The sequence below is a fragment of the Dama dama genome, chromosome 19 (genome assembly GCF_033118175.1).
Source record: "Dama dama isolate Ldn47 chromosome 19, ASM3311817v1, whole genome shotgun sequence".
NCBI classification, from domain to species: domain Eukaryota; kingdom Metazoa; phylum Chordata; class Mammalia; order Artiodactyla; family Cervidae; genus Dama; species Dama dama.
The window spans coordinates 84,814,890-84,840,017 of record NC_083699.1 but is presented as its reverse complement, the minus strand read 5'-3'; the positions used below and the strand labels follow the sequence as shown (position 1 = coordinate 84,840,017).

General features: G+C 37.2%; 1 protein-coding gene across 2 annotated transcripts in view; it reads left to right on the top strand.

The window, feature by feature from the left end:
* Positions 1-25,128, top strand: part of STAG1 (STAG1 cohesin complex component) — a 504,547-nt gene that overhangs the window by 347,910 nt on the left and 131,509 nt on the right. For both annotated transcript variants that reach the window (XM_061167656.1, XM_061167655.1), the window contains one exon: positions 16,931-17,054. In XM_061167656.1, coding sequence (XP_061023639.1) covers positions 16,931-17,054 — 124 coding nt within the window. The remainder of the gene's footprint in view (positions 1-16,930; positions 17,055-25,128) is intronic.

The window sequence follows — 25,128 nt, the reverse complement described above, 5'->3', positions numbered from 1 at the left end:
GTTTACTTCCTTTGTCCTTAGTTTCTCAAGGTGGAAACGGAGATTGTTGATTTAATCCTTGCTTTTCTTTCTGCTATAATTCTTTTGTTGTTCAGTCAGTTAGTTGTGTTCAACTGTTTGCGACCCCATAGACTGGAGCACACCAGGCTTGCTTGTCATTCAGTTTCTTGGAGTTTGCTCAAACTCATGTCCATTGGGCTTCCCTGGTAGCTGAGATGGTAAAGAGACCTGGGTTCAATCCCTGGGTTGGGAAGATCCCCTAGAGAAGGAAATAGCAACCCACTCCAATAATCTTGCCTGAAAAATCCCATGGACAGAGGAACCTGGTGGGTTACAGTCCATGGGGTCACAGAGTCAGACAATGTCCGTTGAGTTGATGATGCCATCCAACCATCTCATCCTCTGTCACTCTCTTCTCCTCCTACCTTGAATCATTCCCAGCATCAAGGTCTTTTCCAATGACTCTCCTCTTAGCATCAGGTGGCCAAAGTATTGGAGCTTTTTTACTCCTGTAATTTTCTTTCTTAGCAGTGCTGTACCTGTTTTCCCTAGATTTGGATGTGTGGTGTTCCCATTTTCATTTAGTTCAAAATACTTTCTGATTTCCCTTTGGGCATATTTTTTTGAACCATGGATTATTTAGAAGTTTTTTGTATATTTGCAAATATCTCAAAACTTCCTATTATTTTCTCCTAATTTAATTTCGTTTTAGTCAGAGAATATACTTTGTATGATTCAAGTGTTTTTAGGTTTAATCAGATTTGTTTTATGTACCACAGTATGTTCTATTGTGATAAACTTTCCTTTTGAGTAGGAAAACAGTATGTATCATGCTTTTGTTTTTATGCCAGTTAGGTCAGAGTTGGTTGATGGTTGGTTAAGTCTTTTCTGTCTTTACTCATCTTCTGCTTTTTATTCTAACAATTATCAAGAGGGATATTATAAGAGTACTTTTTGTATTCTTAATACTGGTGTGTTATCACATAAATGACTTCCATAATTTTCCCCAGCCTATGACTTTATTTTCTTTCTTCATGGTACCTTTTGAAGAGCAAAAGTTTTCAAATTCAACACAATAATTTATCCATTTTTCTTCTTTGGTCATGCTTTTGATGTCATATCTGTGAAGAGTTTGCCTAACCCATTCTTATGCGTTATATTCTAGAGGTTTAATCATTTAAATGAATTTATATAAACTATTTTTAAGTTAATTTTTGTATATGGTGTATATAAGGGTATAAGTATACTTTTTGCATATAGGTGTTTATTTTCAGAAGCACCGTTGGTGGAAGGCTGTTCTTCAGCTGAGTTGCTTTAGCACTTTTCTTGGGAGTCATATTACTATAAATGCAAAGTTTTATTTTTGGATTTTTTAATCTTTTCTTATACCCATACCACCTGTATTGATCTCAGTACTTTTGAAATTTTTTTAAAAAGCTTTATTGAGATCTAGTTGACATATAAGATATGTACGTTTAAGGTGTACAACAAAGTCCTTTGAAACACATATATTTTGAAATGATTAACCTCCAGTAAGGTTAGTTAATACCTCCAGCACCTCACCTTTTTTAATTTATAGTTATGGAATTACTCCCTTAGCAGTTTTCAACTGTGTAATACATTATGGTTAACTATAGTCGCCGTACTGTACGTTAGGTCCCTAACCCCTTTTTATCTTAAACCAGAAGTTTATTCTCTTTGATCAGTACCTCCCCACTTTACCCCCACCCTTCGCATTTGGCAACCATCTTTGTACTCTGTATTTCTGTAAGTTCACTGTTTTAGATTCTACATAAAAGTGAGAACATAAAATTTTATAATTAGATTGTCTTTACATAAAAGCTTTCTGGAATTTTGATGGAGAATATAATCAATCAATACTTCAATATGGAGAGAATTGCCTTCCTCATTATATTGCATTTTCCATTCTGTGAGTATAGGTTGTATCTTCATTTACTTAGATATTCTTTAGTTTTTCTTACCAATTTTTATTATTTTCAGTATATGTCTTTATTGCTTTTATTAAATTTATTTCTATATGTTTTCATTTTTATTTTGTTATAAACGGGAGTTGTTTCCTTAATTTTTGTTCTAGACTCCTTCTTATCAATATGTTAAAAATATAATTCCTTTATTCCTCAAAAATTATAAAATATTTTCATCAATTCTGTAGTTTCAGTGTTCTGTTTTTTTAGATTCGTTAAGATTTTCTACATACAGGATCATGTCTTTTGTGAGCAAAGACACTTTTAATACTTACCTTGACTCTCCAGTATAATATTCAATAAAAATTGTGAGAGACAGGTTTACTAGATTGCCTCTTCCAAAAATATACTCCATGTGCATAGAAGAATATATTCTATTTTGTTACATCTTTCCATAGACCTTTTTATTATTATGAAATGTCCTTTTCTAATATGAAATGTCTTCTTTTTAAGGCTTCTTTGCCTAATAATAACATACCTAAAACTCTTTCCTGTTCACTTGATGTGTGACGTTTTTTTCATCCTTCTACTTACGACTTGCTTGTGTCTTTGAATGTGAAACATGTCTCTTATAGAGAGCCTAGAGATGGATATTGGGTTTTAATGATTAAACAGTCTCTTTATTTTCCTTATGGTTGCTACAGAAATTTCATCCCATTAGCATGACTAACTTCACATAAATACAGTTTCTTTGCTTCATTGTATCTCCGTTTTCTTGTTCTTCCTTTGTAGTGTTATTGTCATGTATCTTTTATCTCTGTTTGCTATTGGCTTAACAGTGCCATCTTAACCATAATCCACTATCAAAATCTTATGCTATTCAATGAAAGTAAACAAGTTAATGTTCACTCTGTCTTCTCTGTTTACCCTGTTGTTAGCATTTCTAACATTCTTCATTTTCTTCTGTGAATGCAAGCTATTATATAGAGTTATATTTCCTTTCAGTTTGAAGGACTTTCTTTCCTGTTTCTTGTAAGGCAAGTGTGCTAGCAGTCTTTCTTTATCTGGAAATGCATTATTTCACATCATTTTTAAAAGATAGATTTGCTGGGTGTAGAATTCTTGGTGGACAGTTTTATTTTCCTTGCAATAACTTGGTGCCTTTCTGCCACTTACTGTACTTCATATTTTCTGAATAAAAACTCAGTTGTTAGTCTTGCTTTCCCCCTGTACATCATGAGTTACTTTTTTTGTATTGTTCATTTTTCTTTTCTTTACCATTTTTATTATCTTTCCACAGTTTGTTTATCTGTTTAGATATGGACCTCTTTGTGTTTATCATGAGATTTTGTTGACCTTCTTGGATCTGTAGATTAATGATTTTTATCAGTTTCAGAAGCTTTTAGCCATGGATTTTTCTAATTTTTTTAATTCATTTATCTTGGTTTGGACACCTTTTTCACATATGTTGGTACACATGATACTGTGGCCAAAGTATTGGAATTTCAGCGTCAGCATCAGTCCTTCCAATGAACACCCAGGACTGAACTCCTTTAGGATGGACTGGTTGGATCTCCTTGCAGTCCAAGGGACTCTCAAGAGTCTTCTCCAACACCACAGTTCAAAAGCATCAATTCTTCAGCATGCATCTTTCTTTATAGTCCAACTCTCACATCCATACATGACTACTGGAAAAACCATAGACTTGACTAGACGGACCTTTGTTGGCAAAGTAATGTCTCTGCTTTTTAATAATGCTGTCTAGGTTGGTCATAACTTTCCTTCCAGGGAGTAAGACGTTTTAAAATTTATAAACTAGTTTATGCCATTCTTTCATGCTAATCTTTGGGGTCATTTTCTTCATGTTTCTTTTATTCTCTCCAGGCTTTCCTGTAGCCTCTTGCACACATGAATTTAGTTGTAACTCTTTTTTACTTTTTATTTTACTAGTTTCATCATCTGCATTATTTCCGGTTTTGTTTGTTTTGATTGATTTTTCTCATTCTTATGAGTCATTTTCTTGCTTCTTTGAATGCCTCACCATTTTTATTAGATGCCAGCCACTGTGGGTTTTGTTGAGTGCCAAACAAGACATTCTGAAAATTATCATCCACTTTTTTCTGGGACATAATTAATGTTTGGTCTTTTCAAGACTTTTTTATCAAGGTTTGTAAAGTGGACCAATGCAGCATTTAGTCTAAGGTTAACTTTACCCAGGTACTAGGGTAAAACATTTTTTGTACTTTTCTTGATGAATTACAAGGCTTTTCTGTTCTAATTCGTTGGAACACAGAAGTACCCCAGGCCCTATATTTGCTCCAGATATTGTCCTATCTGCTCTTTCCATTCTTTCCTCAGCATTGGGTGGTTTCTTCACATGCACATGCTCCTGAGTACTCAGCTGAAGACTTGCTGGGGTCTTTCTGCAGACTTACGGAGCTCACTGTCATGTGCATCTCAGGTACTGTGCCACGTAATAATTTAGCTACCCTGCCGTCTATAGTCCCAGCTTCTTTTCCTCAACTCAGGGAGATTCCCAGTCTCTGTCTGGGTTCCTCTGCCTATACTACTGACCTTCTCTGCCTGACATTCCAACATCTAAAAGCTATTATTTTATATATTTTATGCAGCTTTTTTTTACTTTTTTTCTAGTAGAAGTATAAACCCTGTCCCTCTTGGCTCAGCCATGCGATCTTCAGTGCAGAATCCATTTCATTTTTTATTATTTTGCTTTAGTCTTCAACCCCAAAGTAACATAGCCTTTATTTTCTTTTAGTGACTCACCCTTTTTGAGTCTTGTGAAAGTTTTCAGTCTGTTATTATCATAGAAACAACAATTCTTTAATTTATTACTGTTACCTTATTGATTTTTAATTTAACAAGACCTTGCATACTAGGATTGAGTCTGTCATAGCTCAGTTTTCGATTTCAGTGTCAGTTCAGTCACTCAGTCGTGTCCGACTCTTTGCGACCCCATGGACTGCAGCATGCCAGGCCTCCCTGTCCATCACCAACTCCCAGAGTTTACTCAGACTCATTTCCATCAAGGCAGTGGTGCCATCCAACCATGTTATTCTCTGTTGTCACCTTCTCCTTCCATCTTCAATCTTTTCCAGCATTAGGGTCTTTTCAAATGGGTCAGCTCTTCACATCAGGTGGCCAAAGTATTTGAGGTTCAGCTTCAACATCAGCCCTTCCAATGAATATTCAGGACTGATTTCCTTTAGGATGGACTGGTTGGATCTCCTTGCAATCCAAGGGACTCTCAAGAGTCTTCTCCAACACCACAGTTCAAAAACATCAATTCTTCTGCACTCAGCTTTCTTTATAGTCCAACTCTCCTATCCATACATGAATACTGAAAAAACCATAGGCCTGACTAGACGGACCTTTGTTGGCAAAGTAATGTCTCCATTTTTTAATATGCTGTCTAGTTTGGTCATAACTTTGCTTCCAAGGAGTAAGCTTCTTTTAATTTCATGGCTACAGTCACCATCTGCAGTGATTTTAGAGCCCAAGAAAATAAAGTCAACCACTGTTTCCCCATCTTTTTGCCATTAAGTGATGGAACCGGATGCCATGATCTTAGTTTTCTGGATGTTGAGCTTTAAGCCAACTTTTTCACTCTCCTCTTTCACTTTCATCAAGAGGCTCTTTAATTCTTCTTCACTTTCTGCCATAATAAGGGTGGTGTCTTCTGCATATCTGAGGTTATTGATATTTCTCCTGTCAATCTTGATTCCATCTTGTGCTACATCCAGCTCAGCATTTCTCATGATGTACTCTGCATAGAAGTTAAATAATCATGGTGACTATATACTGCCTTGAGGTACTTCTTTTCCTGTTTGGAACCAGTCTGTTGGTCCATGTCCAGTTCTGACTGTTGTTTCCTGACCTGTGTATAGGTTTCTCAAGAGGCAGGTCAGGTGGTCTGGTATTCCCCTCTCTTTCAGAATTTTCCACAGTTTATTGTGATCCATACAGTCAAAGGCTTTGGCATAGTCAATAAAGCAGAAATAGATGTTTTTCTGGAACTCTCTTGCTTTTTCGATTTCTTTTTTCTTAGGGAAGTTCTTGATCCCAGCCTCCTATACAGTGTTACAAACTTCAATCCATAGTTCATCACGCACTCTGTCTAGGAGCAGCTGTGAGGAGATACCCCACGCCCAGGGGCAAAGGAGAAACCCCAGTAAGATGGTAGGAGGGGCAAATTCGAGTTCAGAATCAAGTCCCATTCCTGCCAGAGACACTCAGAGGGCTCAAACAAACCTTGTCCACACCAGGACCCAGGAACCCCACAGAGACTAGACAGAACTGTGTTTGAGCATCTCCTGTGACAGTTCAGGTCAGGAGTGGACTCCCACAGGGACAGGAGCTCTGGGTGTAGCAGACTTGCGTATGGCATAAGCCCTCTTGGAGGAGGTCTCCATTAACCTCACCATAGAGCTGCCAGAACTTACACAGGGCTGGGAAATAGACTCTTGGAGGGCACAAACAGAACCTTGTGTGCACCAGGACCCAGGAGAAAGGAGCAGTGATCCCACAAGAAACTGACCCAGACTTTCCTGTGAGTGTCCAGGAATGTCCAGTGGAGGCATGGGTTGATGGTTGCCTGCTCCAGGGTTGGGGGCACTGAGTGTAGCAGTACATGCATGGGATTTTTTGAAGGAGGTCACTGTTACCTTCCTCACCTCCACCATAGTTTAGTGAAGTCGCTCAGTCGTGTCCGACTCTTTGCGACCCCGTGGACTGTAGCCCACCAGGCTCCTCCATCCATGGGATTCTCCAGGCAAGAATACTGGAGTGGGTTGCCATTTCCTTCTCTAGGGGATCTTCCCGACCCAGGGATCGAACCTAGGTCTCCCACATTGCAGGCAGACATTTTAACCTCTGAACCACCAGGGAAGCCCAAATAGCAGGGAGGGAACACAGTGCCACCCATCAACAGTAAATTGGATTAAAGATTTACTGAGCATGGCCCTGCTCATCAGAGCAAGACCCAGTTTTCCCCTCAGTCAGTCTCTCCCATCAGGAAGCTTCCGTAAGCCTATTAGCCTTCTCCATCAGAGGTCAGACAGACTGAAAACCACAATCACAGAAAACTAACCAGTCTAATCACATGGACCACAGCCTTGTTTTACACAATGAAACTATGAACCATGACATGTAGGGCCACCCAAGACGAACGGGTCGTGGTAGAGAGTTCTGACAAAATGTGGTCACCTGGAGAAAGGAATGGCAAACCACTTCTGTGTTCTTGCTTTGAGAACCCCATGAACAGTATGAAAAGGCAAAAAGATAAGACCCTGAAAGATGAACTTCCCAGGTCGGTAGGTGCCCAGTATGCTACTGGAGATCAGTGACAAAATAACTCCAGAAAGAATGAAGAGATGGAGCCAAAGCAAAAATAACACTCAGTTGTGGATATGACTGGTGACGGACACAAGGTCCGATGCTGTAAAGAGTAGTATTGCGTCGGATCCTGAAATGTTAGTTCCATGAATCAAAGCATATTGGAAGTGGTCAAACAGGAGATGGCAAGAGTGAATGTTGACATTTTAGGAATCAGCAAAGTGAAATATACTGTAATGGGTGAATTTAACTCAGATGACCATTATATCTACTACTGTGGGCAAGAATCCCTTAGAAGAAATGGAGTAGACATCGTAGTCAACAAAAAGAGTCTGAAATGCAGTGCTGGGATGCAATCTCAAAAACAACAGAATGATCTCTGTTCATTTCCACGGGAAACCATTCAATATCATGGTAATCCAAGTCTATGCCCCAACCAGTAATGCTGAACAAGCTGAAGTTCAGTGGTTCTGTGAAGACCTACAAGACCTTCTAGAACTAATACCCAGAAAAGATGTCCTTTTCATTATAGGGGACTGGAATGCAAAAGTAGGAAGTTAAGAAACACCTGGAGTAACGGGCAAATTTGACCTTGGAGTACAGAATGAAGCAGGGCAAAGGTTAATAGAGTTTTGCCAAGAGAACCCACTGGTGATAGCAACCACCCTCTTCCAACAACACAAGAGAAGACTCTACACGTGGACATTGTCAGATGGTCAACACCAAAATCAGACTGATTATATTCTTTGCAGCCTAAGATGGAGAAGTCTCTATACAGTCAGCAAAAGCAAGATTGGGAGCTGACTGTGGCTCAGATCATGAACTTCTTTGTTGCCAAATTCAGACTTAAATTGAAGAAAGTGGGGAAAACCACTAGACCATTCAGGTATGGCCTAAATCAAATCCCTTATGATTATACAGTGGAAGTGACAAATAGATTTGAGGGACTAGATCTGATAGAGTGCCTGATGAACTAGCTCATTTTTGATACAGTGTAAAAGTATGATCTTCTTGCCAAAGTGATTAGCATGCCATCAATACCGGTTATTGATTTTTCCAGGAGTATCTCTTAATCTATTTTATTTGTTAAAGAAAGATGTTATTGCATGTACATGGAAATAGATGTTCCATGGAGAGATGCCAGTTTCAGTTGATGCTTTGTGTCTCGCCTGCCACCTCCAACTTCAAACAAAAACTAAATATTAATGTATATGTTGCTAGATTTAACTCCTAGTTATAGGAAATACAGAAAATAGAAGATCATTCTGTGTGACTGAATCCTTATGGTATCATTTTAGTCCAGAATGTGGGAAATTCATATGCCAAATGACTCAGTTTATTCAACAATTAAATGGCATATAATACACACAAGTAGACCTAAAAATACAATTTTAAAATATCAGATATAAAAACTCTATTAATGGATATATATTTAGTGAAGAAAATATACTTAGACTGTTGAAGAGACTGCTAGTGAATTAGAATATAATACTGAGGAATTTATCCAGACATAGAATGTAATAGAATGGCATTTCTGAAAAAAAGGGAATAATTTGAGAGGCTTTGTAAGTCCTTTACATAATATTTCAAAAGAAGAGAGATATTTTGGAAAGTAGTAATAAAATTTACTGAAATTTCAAAAATTGGTTAGAAAAATTGATTGAAAAAATTAATGAGTGTTAAGCAGGTTAAGAAAAATATTTCACATCTATGCATACCATAGTCAAAGTACGAAACATCAAAGACCAAGAAAAAGTCTTAAAAGCAATCAGAAAAGAAAGCCTGTTATTTTAGTGTTAGTAAAAGAATTTAAATGTTATTAGTTTTTGGGCTTCCCTGGTAGCTCAGTGCTAAACCCATTGTGAAAGAGCTGTTGAGTCTTCCATTTTTTTATATAATAATGGAACATTTCAAATCATATTTTCAGAACTGTTCTTATACTATACGATGATATGATTTATTATGAGTAAACCTGTCATTCTGTTGCTTTAATCTCCTTACTTCCTAACATTTCATCCTTGACGTAAAAATGTGGGTCAAATTCATAGTTTCAATGTAAATATAAATTAAATATACTTTTCTTTGAAAGTTAATGTCAAGTATCCTTGACATTCACTTTTTAATCTTATACATAAACTTCTGTTAATAGTAACGTATTAAGGGGTAATACAAGATAGCAGATAACTATGAAGCTGAAACTCCCAATACTTTGGCCACCTCATGCGAAGAGTTGACTCATTGGAAAAAACCCTGATGCTGGGAGGGATTGGGGGCAGGAGGAGAAGGGGACGACAGAGGATGAGATGGCTGGATGGCATCACCGACTCGATGGACATAAGTTTGAGTAAACTCCGGGAGTTGGTGGTAGACAGGGAGGCCTGGCGTGCTGCGATTCATAGGGTCGCAAACGGACATGACTGAGCAACTGAAGTGATGTCACCAGTTCTGTCAGAGACTTTTAGTGATATAATGCACTGTCATGTATTTTGCCAGTATTTTTTCTAATGGATAATGCAGCAAAAGAAAAGAAATATATTTTTAATTTCTGTAAGCTTATTATGTTTCTGATGCACTTAAAATCAGTGGTCCCCAACCTTTGTGGTACCAGTGACTGATTTCATCAAAGACAATTTTTTCATGCACCAGAGGTGAAGGGGAATGGTTTTACAAGGGTTCATATATTGTGCCCTTCATTTGTATTATTATTACTTCATCGCCACCTCATTTCATCAGGCATTAGATCCCAGAGGTTAGGGACCCTGGCTTTAAATAACACTGGTCATGCTGAAATAGTTGAGTGGAAGATTTGGATTTAGTAAGCAAACCAGGAGAGTTTCAGCTGTTTGGGTCTATACAAACATCACTGCCTCTCACACGCCTTCTTTGACCCTCTGTTTCCCTCTGTCATTTTACATGGTTCAGTGTTCCCTGTACTGCCCTTTATTAACGTTTAACACTCTCTAAGTGAATATTTTAATCATTTTCTGCAAGCTATATATTCTCTAGTTCTTATTCACAGTCCAGTGAATGATACAGTATGACTTTTTAGTGACTCCTTCAGCTATTCCTTTCTCCCTTAGGCTTTTGTCCACCTTATAAGAGTTGTGTTGTTTTGAAAAATGTAAATTTTTTAGGAAAACAGTAGTGACAAAATTGGTTGAGACATCAGTTTACTGTGTTGTACAATTTAGATAGCAGACCTTCTCAGCTTTCGTAATTATACTTCCAACTCTAGTACTCTCATGAGATTTCTTGTATAAGAGAGATAACTGTGTCAAAACGTGTATATTAACTAAGAATTGGTCTCTGAAACTTGTTTATTTGCCAATTTAGCATTCTTTCTTACTGGGAAAACATCTATAAGGGTAGTTTGCAAAACATTTAATTAAATTAATTAACAGAAAACAATTTAAATTTCACCTGGCAGGAAAGGAATTCAAAACAAAAACTTAAGTCCAGATATTAAATTAAAGGTACAGTAACTGTGAGGATCAATAAAGTATGGAAGTTTTCCACAGAAATGAATATAATTATTCTTTTATACTGTGGGAAAAAAAAAGAGATACAGCAAAGGATTAATTGCCACAGAATTATTCTTTTCTAGTTTTTTTCTTTCTTTTAAGTTTGCAGGTAAAGTGTGTTCTGGTCTTCCCTGTTGGCTCAATGGTAAAGAATCCACCTCTAAGCAGGAGACATTGGTTTGACCCCTGGGTCAGGAAGATCCCTTAGAGAAGGAAATGGCAACCCACTCCAGTATTCTTGTCTGGGAAATCCCATGCACAGAGGAGCCTGGCAGACTGCAGTTCATTGGGTCACAATCAAGAGTCAGGCATGACTTATTGACTAAATATCAACAACAGTGTGTATTCTGATTTCATTTTTAGTTGTTCAAGACCCCAGTACTAGAGCTAATAGAAATTAGTCTCTCGTATTATTGTCTTTATACCTTTCCTCTTGTCTTACTAAGTTTTTTGCTCCCCCAGTTTAATCTTTGCTTTGGAAACGTCCACAAACACCTGCAGCTAAATGTTATCTTTTGAAATGGAGTGAGGCCTATGGAAGTAGATCAAGGCGTTAAAAATAAATTTAGTATGAAAATCAAGGACTGAAAGACTCTTACATGAGAAAATATCTGTGTATCAAAAGATATACTGTAATCAAACCAGGAAATATTTAGAAGTATACTGAATTTTCATTTCCTACTTCATATACTTAAATAGAATGTTAGTTCCTGGAAAGCAAGAAAGCATTCTCTGATAATGAGAGAATATGCCATGGATCGTGGAAGAACTGAAACTTTACTGGAACTTGAAAGAATAATCATTGTACATAGTCAGAGTTGAATGAGGACACCACTGTATGTGTAGGAATGATCACAGACATGTAGTCTGTATAGTTGAGATATTTGGACTAAAGAACTCATTCACGGACTAAACTAGAAGAAAATTGGTTATGGCTTAATTGGTAAAGGCCTTTAATAATAATAAAACTAATAGTTGTGGTTGCACAATCACTATTTCCAACTCCTTGAGACCCTGTGGACTGCAGCACACCAGGCTTCCCTGCCCTTCTTTATCTCCTGGAGTTCGCTTAGACTCATTTCTATTGTGTCAGTGATGCCATCCAACCATCTCATCCTCTGTCCTCTCCTTGTCCTCCTGTCTTCAATCTTCCCCAGCACCAAGATCTTTTCTAGTGTGTCGGCTCTTTGCATCAGGTGGCCAAAGTATTGGAGCTTCAGCTTCAGCATTAGTCCTTCCAATGAATATTCAGGGTTGATTTCCTTTAGGATGGACTGGTTGGATCTCCTTGCAGTCCAAGGGACTCTCAAGAGTCTTCTCCAGCCCCACAGTTAGAAAGCATCATTTCTTTGGTGCTCAACCTTCTTTATGGTCCAACTCTTAAATCCATACATGACTACTAGAAAAACCATACCTTTAACTATGCAGATCTTTTTTTCCAAAAAGGTGTCTCTTCTTTTTAATATGCTATTTAGGTTTAGTCATAGCTTTTCTTCCAAGGAGTAAACATCTTTTAATTTCCTGGCTACAGTCACTGTCTGCAGTGATTTTGGTGCCCATGAAAATAAAATTTGTCACTTTCCACTTTTCCCCCATCTAGTTCCCATGAAGTGATAGGACCAGTTACCATGATCTTAGTTTTTGACTTTTGAGTTTTAAGCCAGCTTTTTCACTGTCGTCTTTCACCCTCATCTTGAACAGTATAAAAACCAGTAATATTGGTTATCTTTTGCCATGTAATAAGAAGCAATAAAGACACCCATATTCAAGAAAAGAGGCATGTGCCTCCACAATAGGGAACAGTAACAAAATCTATGGAAATTCTAAGACCACCATCAAAAAATTCTACTCTGTAATCTATGATTACATAATATTATTACATGTAAAGAATGGTTAGTAGGGTGCTATCACCAAGCAAAGTAGGTTAGCACTCCAAAACCCAAATTGGAGAAAAATCACCAAGGGACTTTTATTAGTGGTAAAATAAGCTGTCTTATCACACACATTTAAATTGAAGTTGGAGGGGTCAGATGAGCATCTGAAGTAGACAGGTACTGGGATTCCAAGAAGAAAAGCTGAATCAAAATGTTGGCAGTGCATACAGAGGAGAACTGTGTTCCAGAATCATGAGCTTTGGGGAGTCTAATAAGTGAGCCAGAATGGTGTTAAAATATGTATACATATAGCTGTTTCAGTTTGCTATACAGCAGGAAATAGCACAACTTTGTAAAACAACTATACTCAAAAAATACTTTTTTAAAAGAAAACATTAAAGATTAGGGTTAGACATAGATATGGTTATAAAAAAAGATTCTGAACACTGTTTTCAGTTTTTCCCATTGAAATAAAGCTAAGCCTTTATATTCTCTAGCCTTGGAAATCACCCACCCATAAGCTCAATTCCAATAGTAAGGATAATACCAATAGTCATGAGTGGAAGAATGATTGAGCTATTTATTATGAATTACCATACTCAATAGTCACTAAAGTTTGTTTGTAATATTTATTTATTTATTCATTTATTTTTGTCTGCATCAGGTCTTAGTTGCTGCTCATGGGCTCTTTCATTGTAGTGCATGGGCTTCTCTCCAGTTGAGGCTCACAGACTCAATAGTTGGGATGCATGGGTTTACTTGCTCCATGGCACGTGGGATCCAGCTCCCAGATTAGGGATCCAATGCATGTCCCCTGCCATGGAAGGCAGATTCTTAAACACTGAATCATGAGAGAAGTCCCATAATTACTATAGTTTTAGTCACAATGCTCTACCTATTCATTTTCTCCTTTGCCTGCTTCCCTCAGATGGTGTAGTTAAAAAAAAAATAGAAAACTCAGCCCAGTTTGGGTTTGTTTTGGTTTTTATTTTTATTTTAGGATTAGTCTTTACAAAAGTAACTCAACAGGGAGTAAGTGTAATAGATCTCTGGGAGTGACTGCTTGGTACGACTGGGAGAGCTAAAATGGGTATTTTGTGTTTATGTTTTGTTTTTGGATGGGGAGCTATTTTGTTGTTTGTTTGTTTTGTTTTTGATTTACTCCAGTAGAACCAAAGTATATGAACTTGTAGTTCTCAGAGGTGGAAATTTATATGAAATAGTAGAACACGATGTCAGGCAGGGATTTAAAGCACTATATAGAGAAATCTGTTAATATCTAATTAAGGTGAAGATGTGTATTCATTCTCACGCAGTAAATTCTACTTCTAAGTATAACAGCACTGTCTCACAGACTTTATTGACCATGGTTTAGTCCCTAACTCGTGTCTGACTCTTGCGACCACATGGACTGTAGCCCTCCAGGCTCCTCTGTCCATGGGATTTTCTAGGCAGGAATACTGGAGTGGGTTGCCATTTCCTTCCCGAGAGGATCTTCCAAACCCAGGAATTGAACCTGTGTCTCCTGCATTGTAGGCAGATTCCTGCATTGACCATGTCCTACATCAAGTACACAGATGTTCCAAGAAAAAATGCTTACTTGCCTCACCCCATGTGAAGCACTTCAGTGTTTTCTGTGCTGAGCACTTCTGGTTGTCACTTATAATGTGCTGATGGGTAATAATGCCCTGAAGAACACTGCCCTAGGGGAATCCTTACACATGTGCATGAGGAGACATGTAAGAAAATGCTTACGGCATTCATTGTTAATAAAACCAAAAACTGGAAAACAACCGGGGTCTGCTACTGAGATAATGTATAAGTAATTTGTAATTAATTTGTAGAAAAGATCACTGAACATCAGTTAAAGTTAATATATTGGAGTTGAAGCCAAATGAATCAGTATGTATAAATTGTAAAACCTGACTTGTGAAAAAACCAAGTTGGAGACAATACCTACAAGATATAATGTATGTAAAGTTTCAAAATATGTAATATGAAGTTAAAGTTTAATAACTTTGTAATGTCTGAAATGTTTCATATTCAGAAAAAAATAAATGTTTCATATTTAGAAAATGCCCTTGATCTATTACATTCAGTATTTTACAGGTCAGGGAACATTCTTTTACAGCTGTTAAGCTGCTTTTTATATTATCTTGTCTAGATGTGAATGTCTAGATTGATGATAATTAAAAGATTATAGTAATGAACATTTATGGAAGGTTTTAGTAGATGCAGAACACAATTCTGGGCTTCTCAGGTGGCGCTAGTGGTAAAGAACCCACCTGCCAATGCATGAGACATAAGAGACATGGGTTCGATCCCTGGGTTGGAAAGATCCTCTGCAGAAGGGCATGGCAAGCCACTCCAGTATTTTTGCCCTGAGAATCCCCGTGGACAGAGGAGCCTGGCAGGCTGTAATTCCCAGGATCACAACGAGTCGTACACAACTGAAGTGACTGAGCACACATGCACGCAAACACATTTTTAAATATTTTATTTTACTCTCAGACCTTCTCACAGGTACACCTTCTCACAGTACATATGAGGTCTAGATTCCATTATTCTTGTTTTACCAATGAGGAAATTAAGAAAGAGGGAAGTAACTTGCAGCTAGTGAATAGCAGAGTTAGGATTTATACTCAAGATGTCTAGCTCCAAAGTCTGTATCGTCAGCCTTCGTGCTATAGAGAAAAAGGTATTAACAACAGCAACAACAACAGAAATGTAGGAAGACCTTAACTGTAATTGGTAGTGTACTTTTGAGAGAGAGTGTTTCATATTTTTTAAACAATGACATGGACTTAGAAGGAACTAAAATTTATTAGAGCAGAGAATTAAATATTAGAATACTAGCACTCATAGCAAAAGAGAAACCAAGAAAAGCACCTTGATGGATCACTGCCTTGTGTAAATTGGAGAATTAAAAATTACCTAAAGTTTTAACTATGTATTCATGTATGGAAGCTCAGAAACCTTTAAGATTGATCTACAAAAGAAAGTTAGGATTTACCATATTGTATAATTTGGGAGTGTTTTTAGCCAGAATTATTAACCTGTTGAAAGATAAGGTAAAAAGTTAATGTCGTGTTTGTTTGTGGTGCACAGATTTTAGAGTAGAAGTATTCCCAAGAGGGTTGTGGTGGATGCTGATGGTGAGGTGAAAAGTTGTCTGGGCACAGAGCCAGAGACCTTGACTTTTGCAGTTTTTTCTCCTGCAACTTCATAATGTAATCACCAGGATTGTTGTTTTGTGACTAAACATGAGTTAAGATCCTGGGTTTTGTAAGCTATATTTTCAAGGGCTTCCCGAGTGGCACAGTAATAAAAAATCTGCCTACCAATGCAGGAGACACAGATTTGATTTCTGGGTCAGGAAGATAGCCTGTTGAAGGAAATAGCAACCCACTCCTGTATTCTTGCCTGGAAAATTCCATGGACAGAGGAGTCTGGTGGGTTATACAGTCCATAGGATCACAGAGTCAGATGCGACTGAACACAAATGCTCACACATTTTCAAATAATACCGACTTCTAAAATTTTGCCTCATAAATACTAATTTGTTGTACATGAAAATTATTTTCATTTAATTCTTTAGATGTGTACTAGCTTATAACTCACAGTTATTTAGAGAAACAATTTTTGAATTCTACTTTATTCTCTGTTTGGATATTGATACTCTAGTTCCTTAGAAGTTTTAACGTATTTAATGATCCCATAATTGTGAGGTTTTCAGAAAGCTGCAAATGCCATTTCCAAGTCTGCTGAAAATACAGCACTTGAGTCAAAATAAGATGATTTCCAGAAACTTTTTTTTTTTCAGTTTGTTACTGGTAGTTTTTATAGAAGTCATATAAAAAATAGAAGATACTCCAGTTGGAGACCTTTGAGAGTGCATGTATACATAACAGTGTTTGGATTGTGCCAAGTTGCTTCAGTCGTGTCCAACTCTTTGTGACCCTATGGATTATACCCCACCAGGCTTCTCTGCCCGTGGGATTCTCCAGGCAAAAATACTGAAGTGGTTGCCATTTCCTTCTCCAGTGGATCTTCCCAACCGAGCGATCGAACCTGCATCTCTTATGTCTCCTTCATTGGCAGGCGGGTTCTTTAACACTAGCACCACCTGGGGAGCCCAGTATTTGGATAATACTGTTTTTATTGTTTGCTGAAAATAAGTACAAAGTCCATTCTACCTTTGAATGTTAGTCAGAGGTTTTTCTTTCTTTGTTTTTTCTTTTGTTTTTTCCTCCTCTAGTGATGCTATTGCTGAAATTAGAGCCATTTGTATTGAAGAAATTGGAGTATGGATGAAAATGTATAGTGATGCCTTTTTGAATGACAGTTACCTAAAATATGTTGGCTGGACTCTTCATGACAGGGTAAGTTACTCTGTTCTCAGCTTTGGTAGAAGATATGCTTTGTGCAATTATTAATGATAAAAAGCTTGAAATTAAGATGGCATTTGTTGGGTTTTTTTTTTCTAAAAAGTGTAATAATAATGAAATTTGAGATGATATAGCTGAATACTGTTTACTTGTGGCCATGATGCAACTTGAGACATCAGCATGTGTCTCAAAACTCTTGTCTTAGTTGTAATGCTGTCTTAAACCACGGTTGACAGCCTGGCACATCTAAATTTAAGAGGATGTAGTATTTTAAGAAGCTAATTGCAGTTACGATTACAGTCTTTTTCTAGTTAATAATCAAAAGAGATTCCTTGTTTCTCTTAATACATAGAAACTAAATAAGCTTTCTTATTTTGATTCTCAAGGGTCATATCCATAGTAGAACTTTTATCAGAGGTGAATAGATTTGTTGGATTTTAGAATTTTTATCTTAAACTCTGTCTATACTTCCACTCTCTTATAAAAAGCTCTGACATAAAAGGAATCCCACAGTATTGAATATTGGACATGTAATCCTTAAAATAACAAAGGATAGGAATGAGAAATCACTGGAATTTTTATATTGAATAACCTAGATTCCTATAACTTGAACTGCCAGATTTTCACAGAAAAAACTAAATCTCACAACAATTTGTTTTAAAAGTTGCTATATTCCATTATTTGAATTGTTGCAAGTATCATAGGTATTAGAAAACGTTTCAAATTTCTATTTATTTATTTATTTTTGGCTGTGCTTCGTCTTCATTGTTGTGCCAGCTTTTCTCTAGTTGTGGCAAGCTTGAGCTACATTCTGGTTGTGGTATGTAGGCTTTTCAATGTCGTGGCTTCTCTTTTTGAGGAGCACAGGCTCTAGGGAATGTGGGCTTCAGGAGCTGCACTTTCTGAGCTCTAGAGCACAGACTCAGGAGTTGTGGCACATGGGCTTAGTTGTTCCATGGCATGTGGGATCTTCCTAGATCAGGGATTTGAACCCTTATCTCCTGCATTGGCAGATGGATTCCTTACCACTGGGCCACAAGGGAAGCCCAGCATTTTATCTTTTTAAGTACAATTTTATTTTTAGACTTTTAGAGTAATTTTGGTATATTCTTTGACTTTCTTTTTTATACTATTTTAAAAAATTTGTTAATTGGAGGATAATGGCTTTACAATGTTGTGTTGGTTTCTGCCATATAACAACGTGAATCAGAAATAATTTTATACATTTACCCTCCCTCTTGAGCCTCCTTCTCTGCTCACATCCAACCTCTCTAGGTCATCACAGAGAGCCAGGCTGGGCTCCCTGTGTTACATAGCAGCTTTCCACTAGTTATCCATGATAGTATAGGCTTTCACATCAGGAAGCTTCCATAAGCCTCTTATCCTCATTCACGAGAGGGCAGACAGAATGAAATATACAGTAACAGAAAACTAACCAATCTAATCGCATGGGCCACAGCCTTGTCTCACTCAATGAAACTATGAGCCATTCTATGTAGGGCCACCCAAGACAGATGAGTCATGGTGGAGAGTTACGACAAAACGTGGTCGACTGAAGAAGGGAATGGCAAGCCCCTTCAGTATTCTTGCCTTCAGAACCCCATGAACAGTATGAAAAGGCAAAAAGATAGGAACCTGAAAGATGAACTCCCCAGGTTGGTAGGTGCCCAATATTGCTACTGGAGATCAGTGGAAAAATAACTCCAGAAAGAATGAAGAGACGGAGTCAAAGCGAATACAGTACCCAGTTCTGGGTGTGACTAGTGATGGAAGTAAAGTCTAATTCTGTAAAGAACAATGTTGCATAGGAACCTGGAATGTTAGGTCCATGAATCAACATAAATTGGAAGTGGTCAAACAGGAGATGGCAAAAGTGAACATTGACATTTTAGGAATCAGTGAACTAAAATGGACTGGAATGGGCAAATTTAATTCAGATGACCATTATCTCTATTACTTTAGGCAAGAATCCCTTAGAAGAAATGGAGTAGCCCTCATAGTCAACAAAAGAGGCCAAACTGCGGTACTTGGGTACAGTCTCAAAAATGACACACTGATGTGTGTTGGTTTCCATGGCAAACCATTCAGTATCACAGTAATCCAAGTCTATGCCTGAACCAGTAATGCTGAAGCTGAAGTTGAATGGTTTCTGTGAAGACCTACAACACCTTCTAAAACTAACACCAAAAAAAGATTCCTTTTCATCATAGGGGACTGGAATGCAAAAATAGAAAGGCACAAGATACCTGAAGTTTGGCCTTGAAGTACAAAATGAAACAGGGCAAAGGCTTACAGAATTTTGCCAAGAGAACACAAACACCCTCTTCCAACAACACAAGAGACAATTCTACACATGGGCATCACCAGATGGTCAACATCAAAATCAGATTGATTATATTCTTTGCAGCCAAAGATGGAGAAGCTCTATACAGTCAGCAAAAACAAGACCAGGAGCTGACTGTGGCTCAGATCATGAGCTCCTTATTGCAAAATTAAATTGAAGAAAGTAGGGAAAACCACTAGACCATTCAGGTATGACCTAAATCAAATCTTTTACAATTATACAGTGGAAAAGACAAACAGATTCAAGAGATCAGACCTGATAGAGTTCCAGAAGAACTATGGACGGAGGTTTGTGACATTGTACAAGAGGCAGTGATCAAGACCATCCCCAAGAGAAAGAAATGCAAAAGGGCAGAAAGGTTGTCTGAGGAGGTCTTACAAATAGCTGAGGAAAAAGAGAAGTGAAAGGCAAAGGAAAAAAGGAAAGATATACCCATTTGAATACAGAGTTCCAAGGAAAGCATGGAGAGATAAGAAGCCTTCCTCAGTGATCAATGCAAAGAAATAGAGGAAAACAGTAGAGTGGGAAATACTAGAGGTGTCTTGAAGAAAATTAGAGGTACCAAGGGAACATTTCATGCAAAGATGGGCTCAATAGAGGACAGAAACAGTATGGACCTAACAGAAGCAGAATCTATTAGGAAAACGTGGCAAGAATACACAGAAGAATTAGACAAAAAAGATCTTCATGACCCAGATAACCACAATGGTGTGATCACTCAACTAAGCCAGACATTCTAGAATGTGAAGTCAAGTGGGCCTTAGGAAGTATCATTAATAAAACTTGAGGAGATAATGGAATTCCAGCTGAGCTATTTCAAATCCTAAAAGATGACGCTGTGAAAGTGCTGCACTCAGTATACCAGCAAATCTGGAAAACTGAGTAGTGGCCACAGGACTGGAAAAGTTCAGTTTTCTTTCCCGTCCCAAAGAAAGGCAGTGCCAAAGAATGTTCAAAGTACTACACAACTGAACTCATCTCACATGCTAGCAAAATAATGCTCAAAATTCTCCAGTCAAGGCTTCAACAGTACCTGAACAAAGAACTTCCAGATATTCAAGCTGAATTTAGAAAAGGCAGAGGAACCAGAGATCAAATTGCCAACATCCACTGGATCATTGAAAAAGCAAGAGAGTTCCAGAAAAACATCTGGAACATCTGCTTTATTGACTACACCAAAGCCTTTGACTGTGTGAATCACAACAAACTGTGGAAAATTCTTAAAGAGATGGGAATACCAGGCCACCTTACCTGCCTCATGAAATCTGTATGCAGGTCAAGAAGCAACACTTAGAACCGGACATAGAACAACAGACTGGTTCCAAACTGGGAAAGGAGTATAACAAGGCTGTCTAATGTCACCCTGCTTATTTAACTTACATGCAGAGTGCATCATGCAAAATGCCGGGCTGGATGAAGCACAAGCTGGCATCAAGATTGCCGGGAGAAATATCAGTAACCTCAGATATGCAGATGACACTACCCTTATGGCAGAAAGCAAGAAGGAACTGAAGAACCTCTTGATGAAAGTGGAAGAAGAGAGTGAAAAAGCTGGTTTAAAACTCAACATTCGAAAACCTAAGATCATGACATACAATCCCATCACCTCACGGCAAGTAGTTGGGGAAACATTGGAAACAGTAAGGAACTTTATTCTTGGGCTCCAAAATCACTGGAAATATTGACTGCAGCCAGGAAATTAAAACTTGCTCTTTGGAAGAAAAGCTATGACCGACCTAGACAGCATATTAAGCAGAGACATTACTTTCTCAACAGAGATCCATCTAGTTAAAGCTATGGTTTTTCCAGTAGTCATGTATGGATGTGAGAGTTGAACCATAAAGAAAGTTGAGTACCAAAGAATTGATCCTATTAAACTGTGGTGTTGGAGAAGACTCTTAAGAGTCCCGTAGACTGCAAGGAGATCAAACCAGTCTATCCTAAAGGAAATCAGTCCTGAATATTCATTGAAAGGACTGAAGCTGAAGTTGAAGCTCCAGTTCTTGGGCCACCTGATGCAAAGAACTGACTCATTGGAGAAGAACCTGATGCTGGGCAAGATTGAAGGCAGGAGGAGAAGGGGATGATAGAGGATGACATGGTTGGGATGGCATCACCAAGTCGATGAACGTGATGAGTTTGAGCAAGCCTCTCAAACTTGGTGATGGACAGGGAAGCCTGAGGTGCTGCTGTCCATGGGGTCTCAAAGGATCAGACACAACTGAGCAACTGAACTGAAAATATATATATATATATGTCAATGCTCCTTTCTCCCTTCATCCTACCCTCTCTTTTCTCCATTGTGTCCACACATTTTCTATATGTTACCATTATTAGCCTGTAGGTCATTTTTAGTTTTTTATTTTTAGAGAGCTCAGGGCAATTTATTTTTTTAATAGGTTGGCAAGTTTAAAATTTGTTTTAATTGAAGAATAGTTAATTTATATTATCCAATCTCTGTAGCAAAGTGACTCAGTTATACAGATACATATATTCCTTTTTAAATATTCCTTTCCAATATGATTTATCACTGGATATTCGGTATAGTTTCCTGTGCTATATTTTAGGACCTTGTTTTTTATCCATTCTGAATGTAATAGTTTGCATCTACCAACTCCAGCCTCCCAGTCCATCTCTCTCCCTCTCCTCCTTCCCCATGGCAACCAGAAGTCTGTTCTATACGTCACTGAGTCTGTTTCTGTTTTGTAGGTAGGTTCATTTGTAGCATATTTTAGATTCCACATATAAGTTCTCATGATATTTGTCTTGCTCTTTCTGACTTAACTTCACTTAGTATGATGCATCCATGTTGCTGCAAGTGGCATTATTTCATTTTTTTATGGCTGACTACTATTTCATGGTTTATATTTACCACATCTTCTTAATCCATTCATCTGTCAGTGGACATTTATGTCATTTCTATGTTTTGGCTATTGTGAACAGTGCTGCTATGATTATAGGGGTACACATAACCTTTTTGACTTACAGTTTTGTCCAGGTGTATTCCCAGCAGTGGGACTATTAGATCCTATAATAATTGTTTTTATCGTTTTCTAAGAAGCCTTTATTGTTTTCCATAGTGGCTGTACAAACTTTCCTTCCCCCCAGCGGTGTAGGAAAGTTCCCTTTTTGCCACATCCTCTCTAGCATTTATTACTTGTAGACTTTTTAATGATGACCACTCTGACCGGTGTGAGGTGGTACCTCATTGTAGTTTTCATTTGCATTTCTCAAATAATTTAGTTATGTTGAGCATCTTTTCATGTACCTAGTGGCCTTTTGTATGTCTTGTTTGGAGAAAGATCTATTAAGGTTGTCTACCCACATTTTGATTGGGTTATTTTGTTTTTTGTTGTTAAATTGTATTGAGTTGTTTGTATATTTTTGAGATTAAGCCCTTGTCTGTCACATCATTTACAGATGCTTTCTCCCATTCCGTAGGTTTCTTCAGTGTTTTTTTTTTTTAATGGTTTCCTTTGCTGTGCAGAAGTATATAAATTTGATTATGTCTCATTGGTTTATTTTTTATTTCTATTGTCTTGGGAAACTGATCTAAGAAAACATTGGTGTTTTGTCAGAGAGTGTTTTGCTTATGCTTTATGCTTATGCTTTTTTCTAGGAGTTTTATGGTGTCTTTTCTTATGTTTAGTCTTTAAGCTATTTCAAGTTTATTTTTGTGCATTGTGTGTGGATGTGTTCTAGCTTCATTGATTTATTGATACATGCAGGTCTCTAGCTTTCCTAGCACCACTAGCTGCAGAGACTTTCTTTTTCCCATTGTACATTCTTGTCTCATTTGTCAAAGATTAATTGGTCATGGTTGTGTAGGTTTATTACTGGGCCCTCTATTCCTTTGATTCATATGCCTGTTTTTGTACCAATACCACACTGTTTGGATTTCTGTAGCTTTGTAGTATTGTCTGAAGTCTGGGAGAGTTATGCCTCCTGCTTGCTTTTTTCTTTTTTTTCTTTCCAGAATGTTCTGGCAATTCTGGGTCTTTTATGGTTCAATGTAAATTTGTTACAGTTCTGTGGAAAATGTCATGAGTATTTTGATGGTGATGGCATTAACTCTATGGATTACTTTGGCTAGTATTGCCTCTTTAACAGTGTTAATTGTTCAAATTCAAAAGCATGGATTATTTTTCCATTTTTTTAATTTTTTTATTCCATTTATTAATGTTTTATAGTTCTTAGCATATAAGTCTTTCACCTCCTTGGTCAGGTTTGTACCTAGGTATTTTATTTTTGATGTAATTTTTTTAAATAATATATTTTTTTTTACATTCTCTTTCTGATATTTCATTGTTTGTGTAAAGGAATGCAACTGATTTCCAAATGTTAATCTTGTATTCTGCTACTTTCCTGAATTCACTTTTTATATCTATTAGTTTTTGTGTGGAGTCCTTGGGATTTTCTGTGTGAAGTATCTAGTCATCTACATGATAGTAAAAATTTTGCCTTCCAGTTTGGATACCTTTTATTTATTTTTCTTGATTGATTGATGTGGCTAGAACTTCCGAAACTGTATTAAATAGAAGTGGTAACAGTGGGTATCCTTGTCTTATTCCAGCCTTTGCTGCAAAGGTTCTCCATTTTACCTCATTGAGTATTATATTGGCTGTGGGTTTCTCATAAATGGCTTTTAGTATGTTGAGCTTTGTTCCCTCTTTTCTGACTTTGGTAAGAATTTTTATCATGAATGGATGTTGAATTTTGTCAAATGCTTTTTCTGCATCTAGTGAGATGATCATGTGGTTTTTACTTTTCTTTTGTTAATATGATGTTATTACATTCATTTATTTGCATATTTTAAACTATCCTTGTAAATCTGGGATATAATCTCACATAGTCATGGTATCTTGTCTTTTTTATGTGTTTCTAGATTCAGTTTGTTAGTATTTTGTTGAGAATTTTTGCATCTACATTCATCAAATATACTGACATGTCATTTTCTTTTTTGGTAATGTGTTTGTCTGATTTTCGTATCAGGGTGATGGGGCTTCATAGAATGTCTTTGGGAGTGTTCCCTCCTCTTGAGTCTTTTTAAAGAATTTGACAAGAATCAGTATACATTCTTGTATGTATGTTTGTAGAATTTGTCTGTGAAACCACCTGGACCTGGACTGAATTTTTTTTAGTACGTTTTTTAAATACAGGTTGTATTTTACTTTTAGTGATTAGTGTTTTCAAATTATTTATTTCTTCTTGATTCACTTTTGGTTGTCTATATGTTTCTACAAAGTTGTTCATTTCTTCTAAATTGCCAGATTTGTTGCTGTATAATTGTAATATTCTCTTACCTTTTTTTTTTTCCCCTGCACTATCAATTGGAATTACTCCTTTTTCACTTCTTATTTTGTTTATTTGGGTGCCATCTCTTTTCTTCTTGGTGAGCCTGGCCAGAGGTTTGTAAATTTTGTTTGTCCATTCAAAGAACCAGCTCTTGGATTTGTTGATTTTTTTTTTTTTAATCTTTATTTTCTTTCCACCCTGATCTTTATTATTTCACTCCACCCTGATCTTTATTATTTCACTCCACCCTGATCTTTATTATTTCACTCCTTCGACTTTAATTTTTTGTTACTGTTCTTGTTCTCCTTTTTCTAATTCTTTTCAGGGATAGCTTAGGGTGCTTACTTGAAATTTTTTGATTTTTGATCAAGGCCTGTATCACTCTGAATATTCCTCTGAGAACTGCTTTTGCTGCATCCAGGTTTTTTA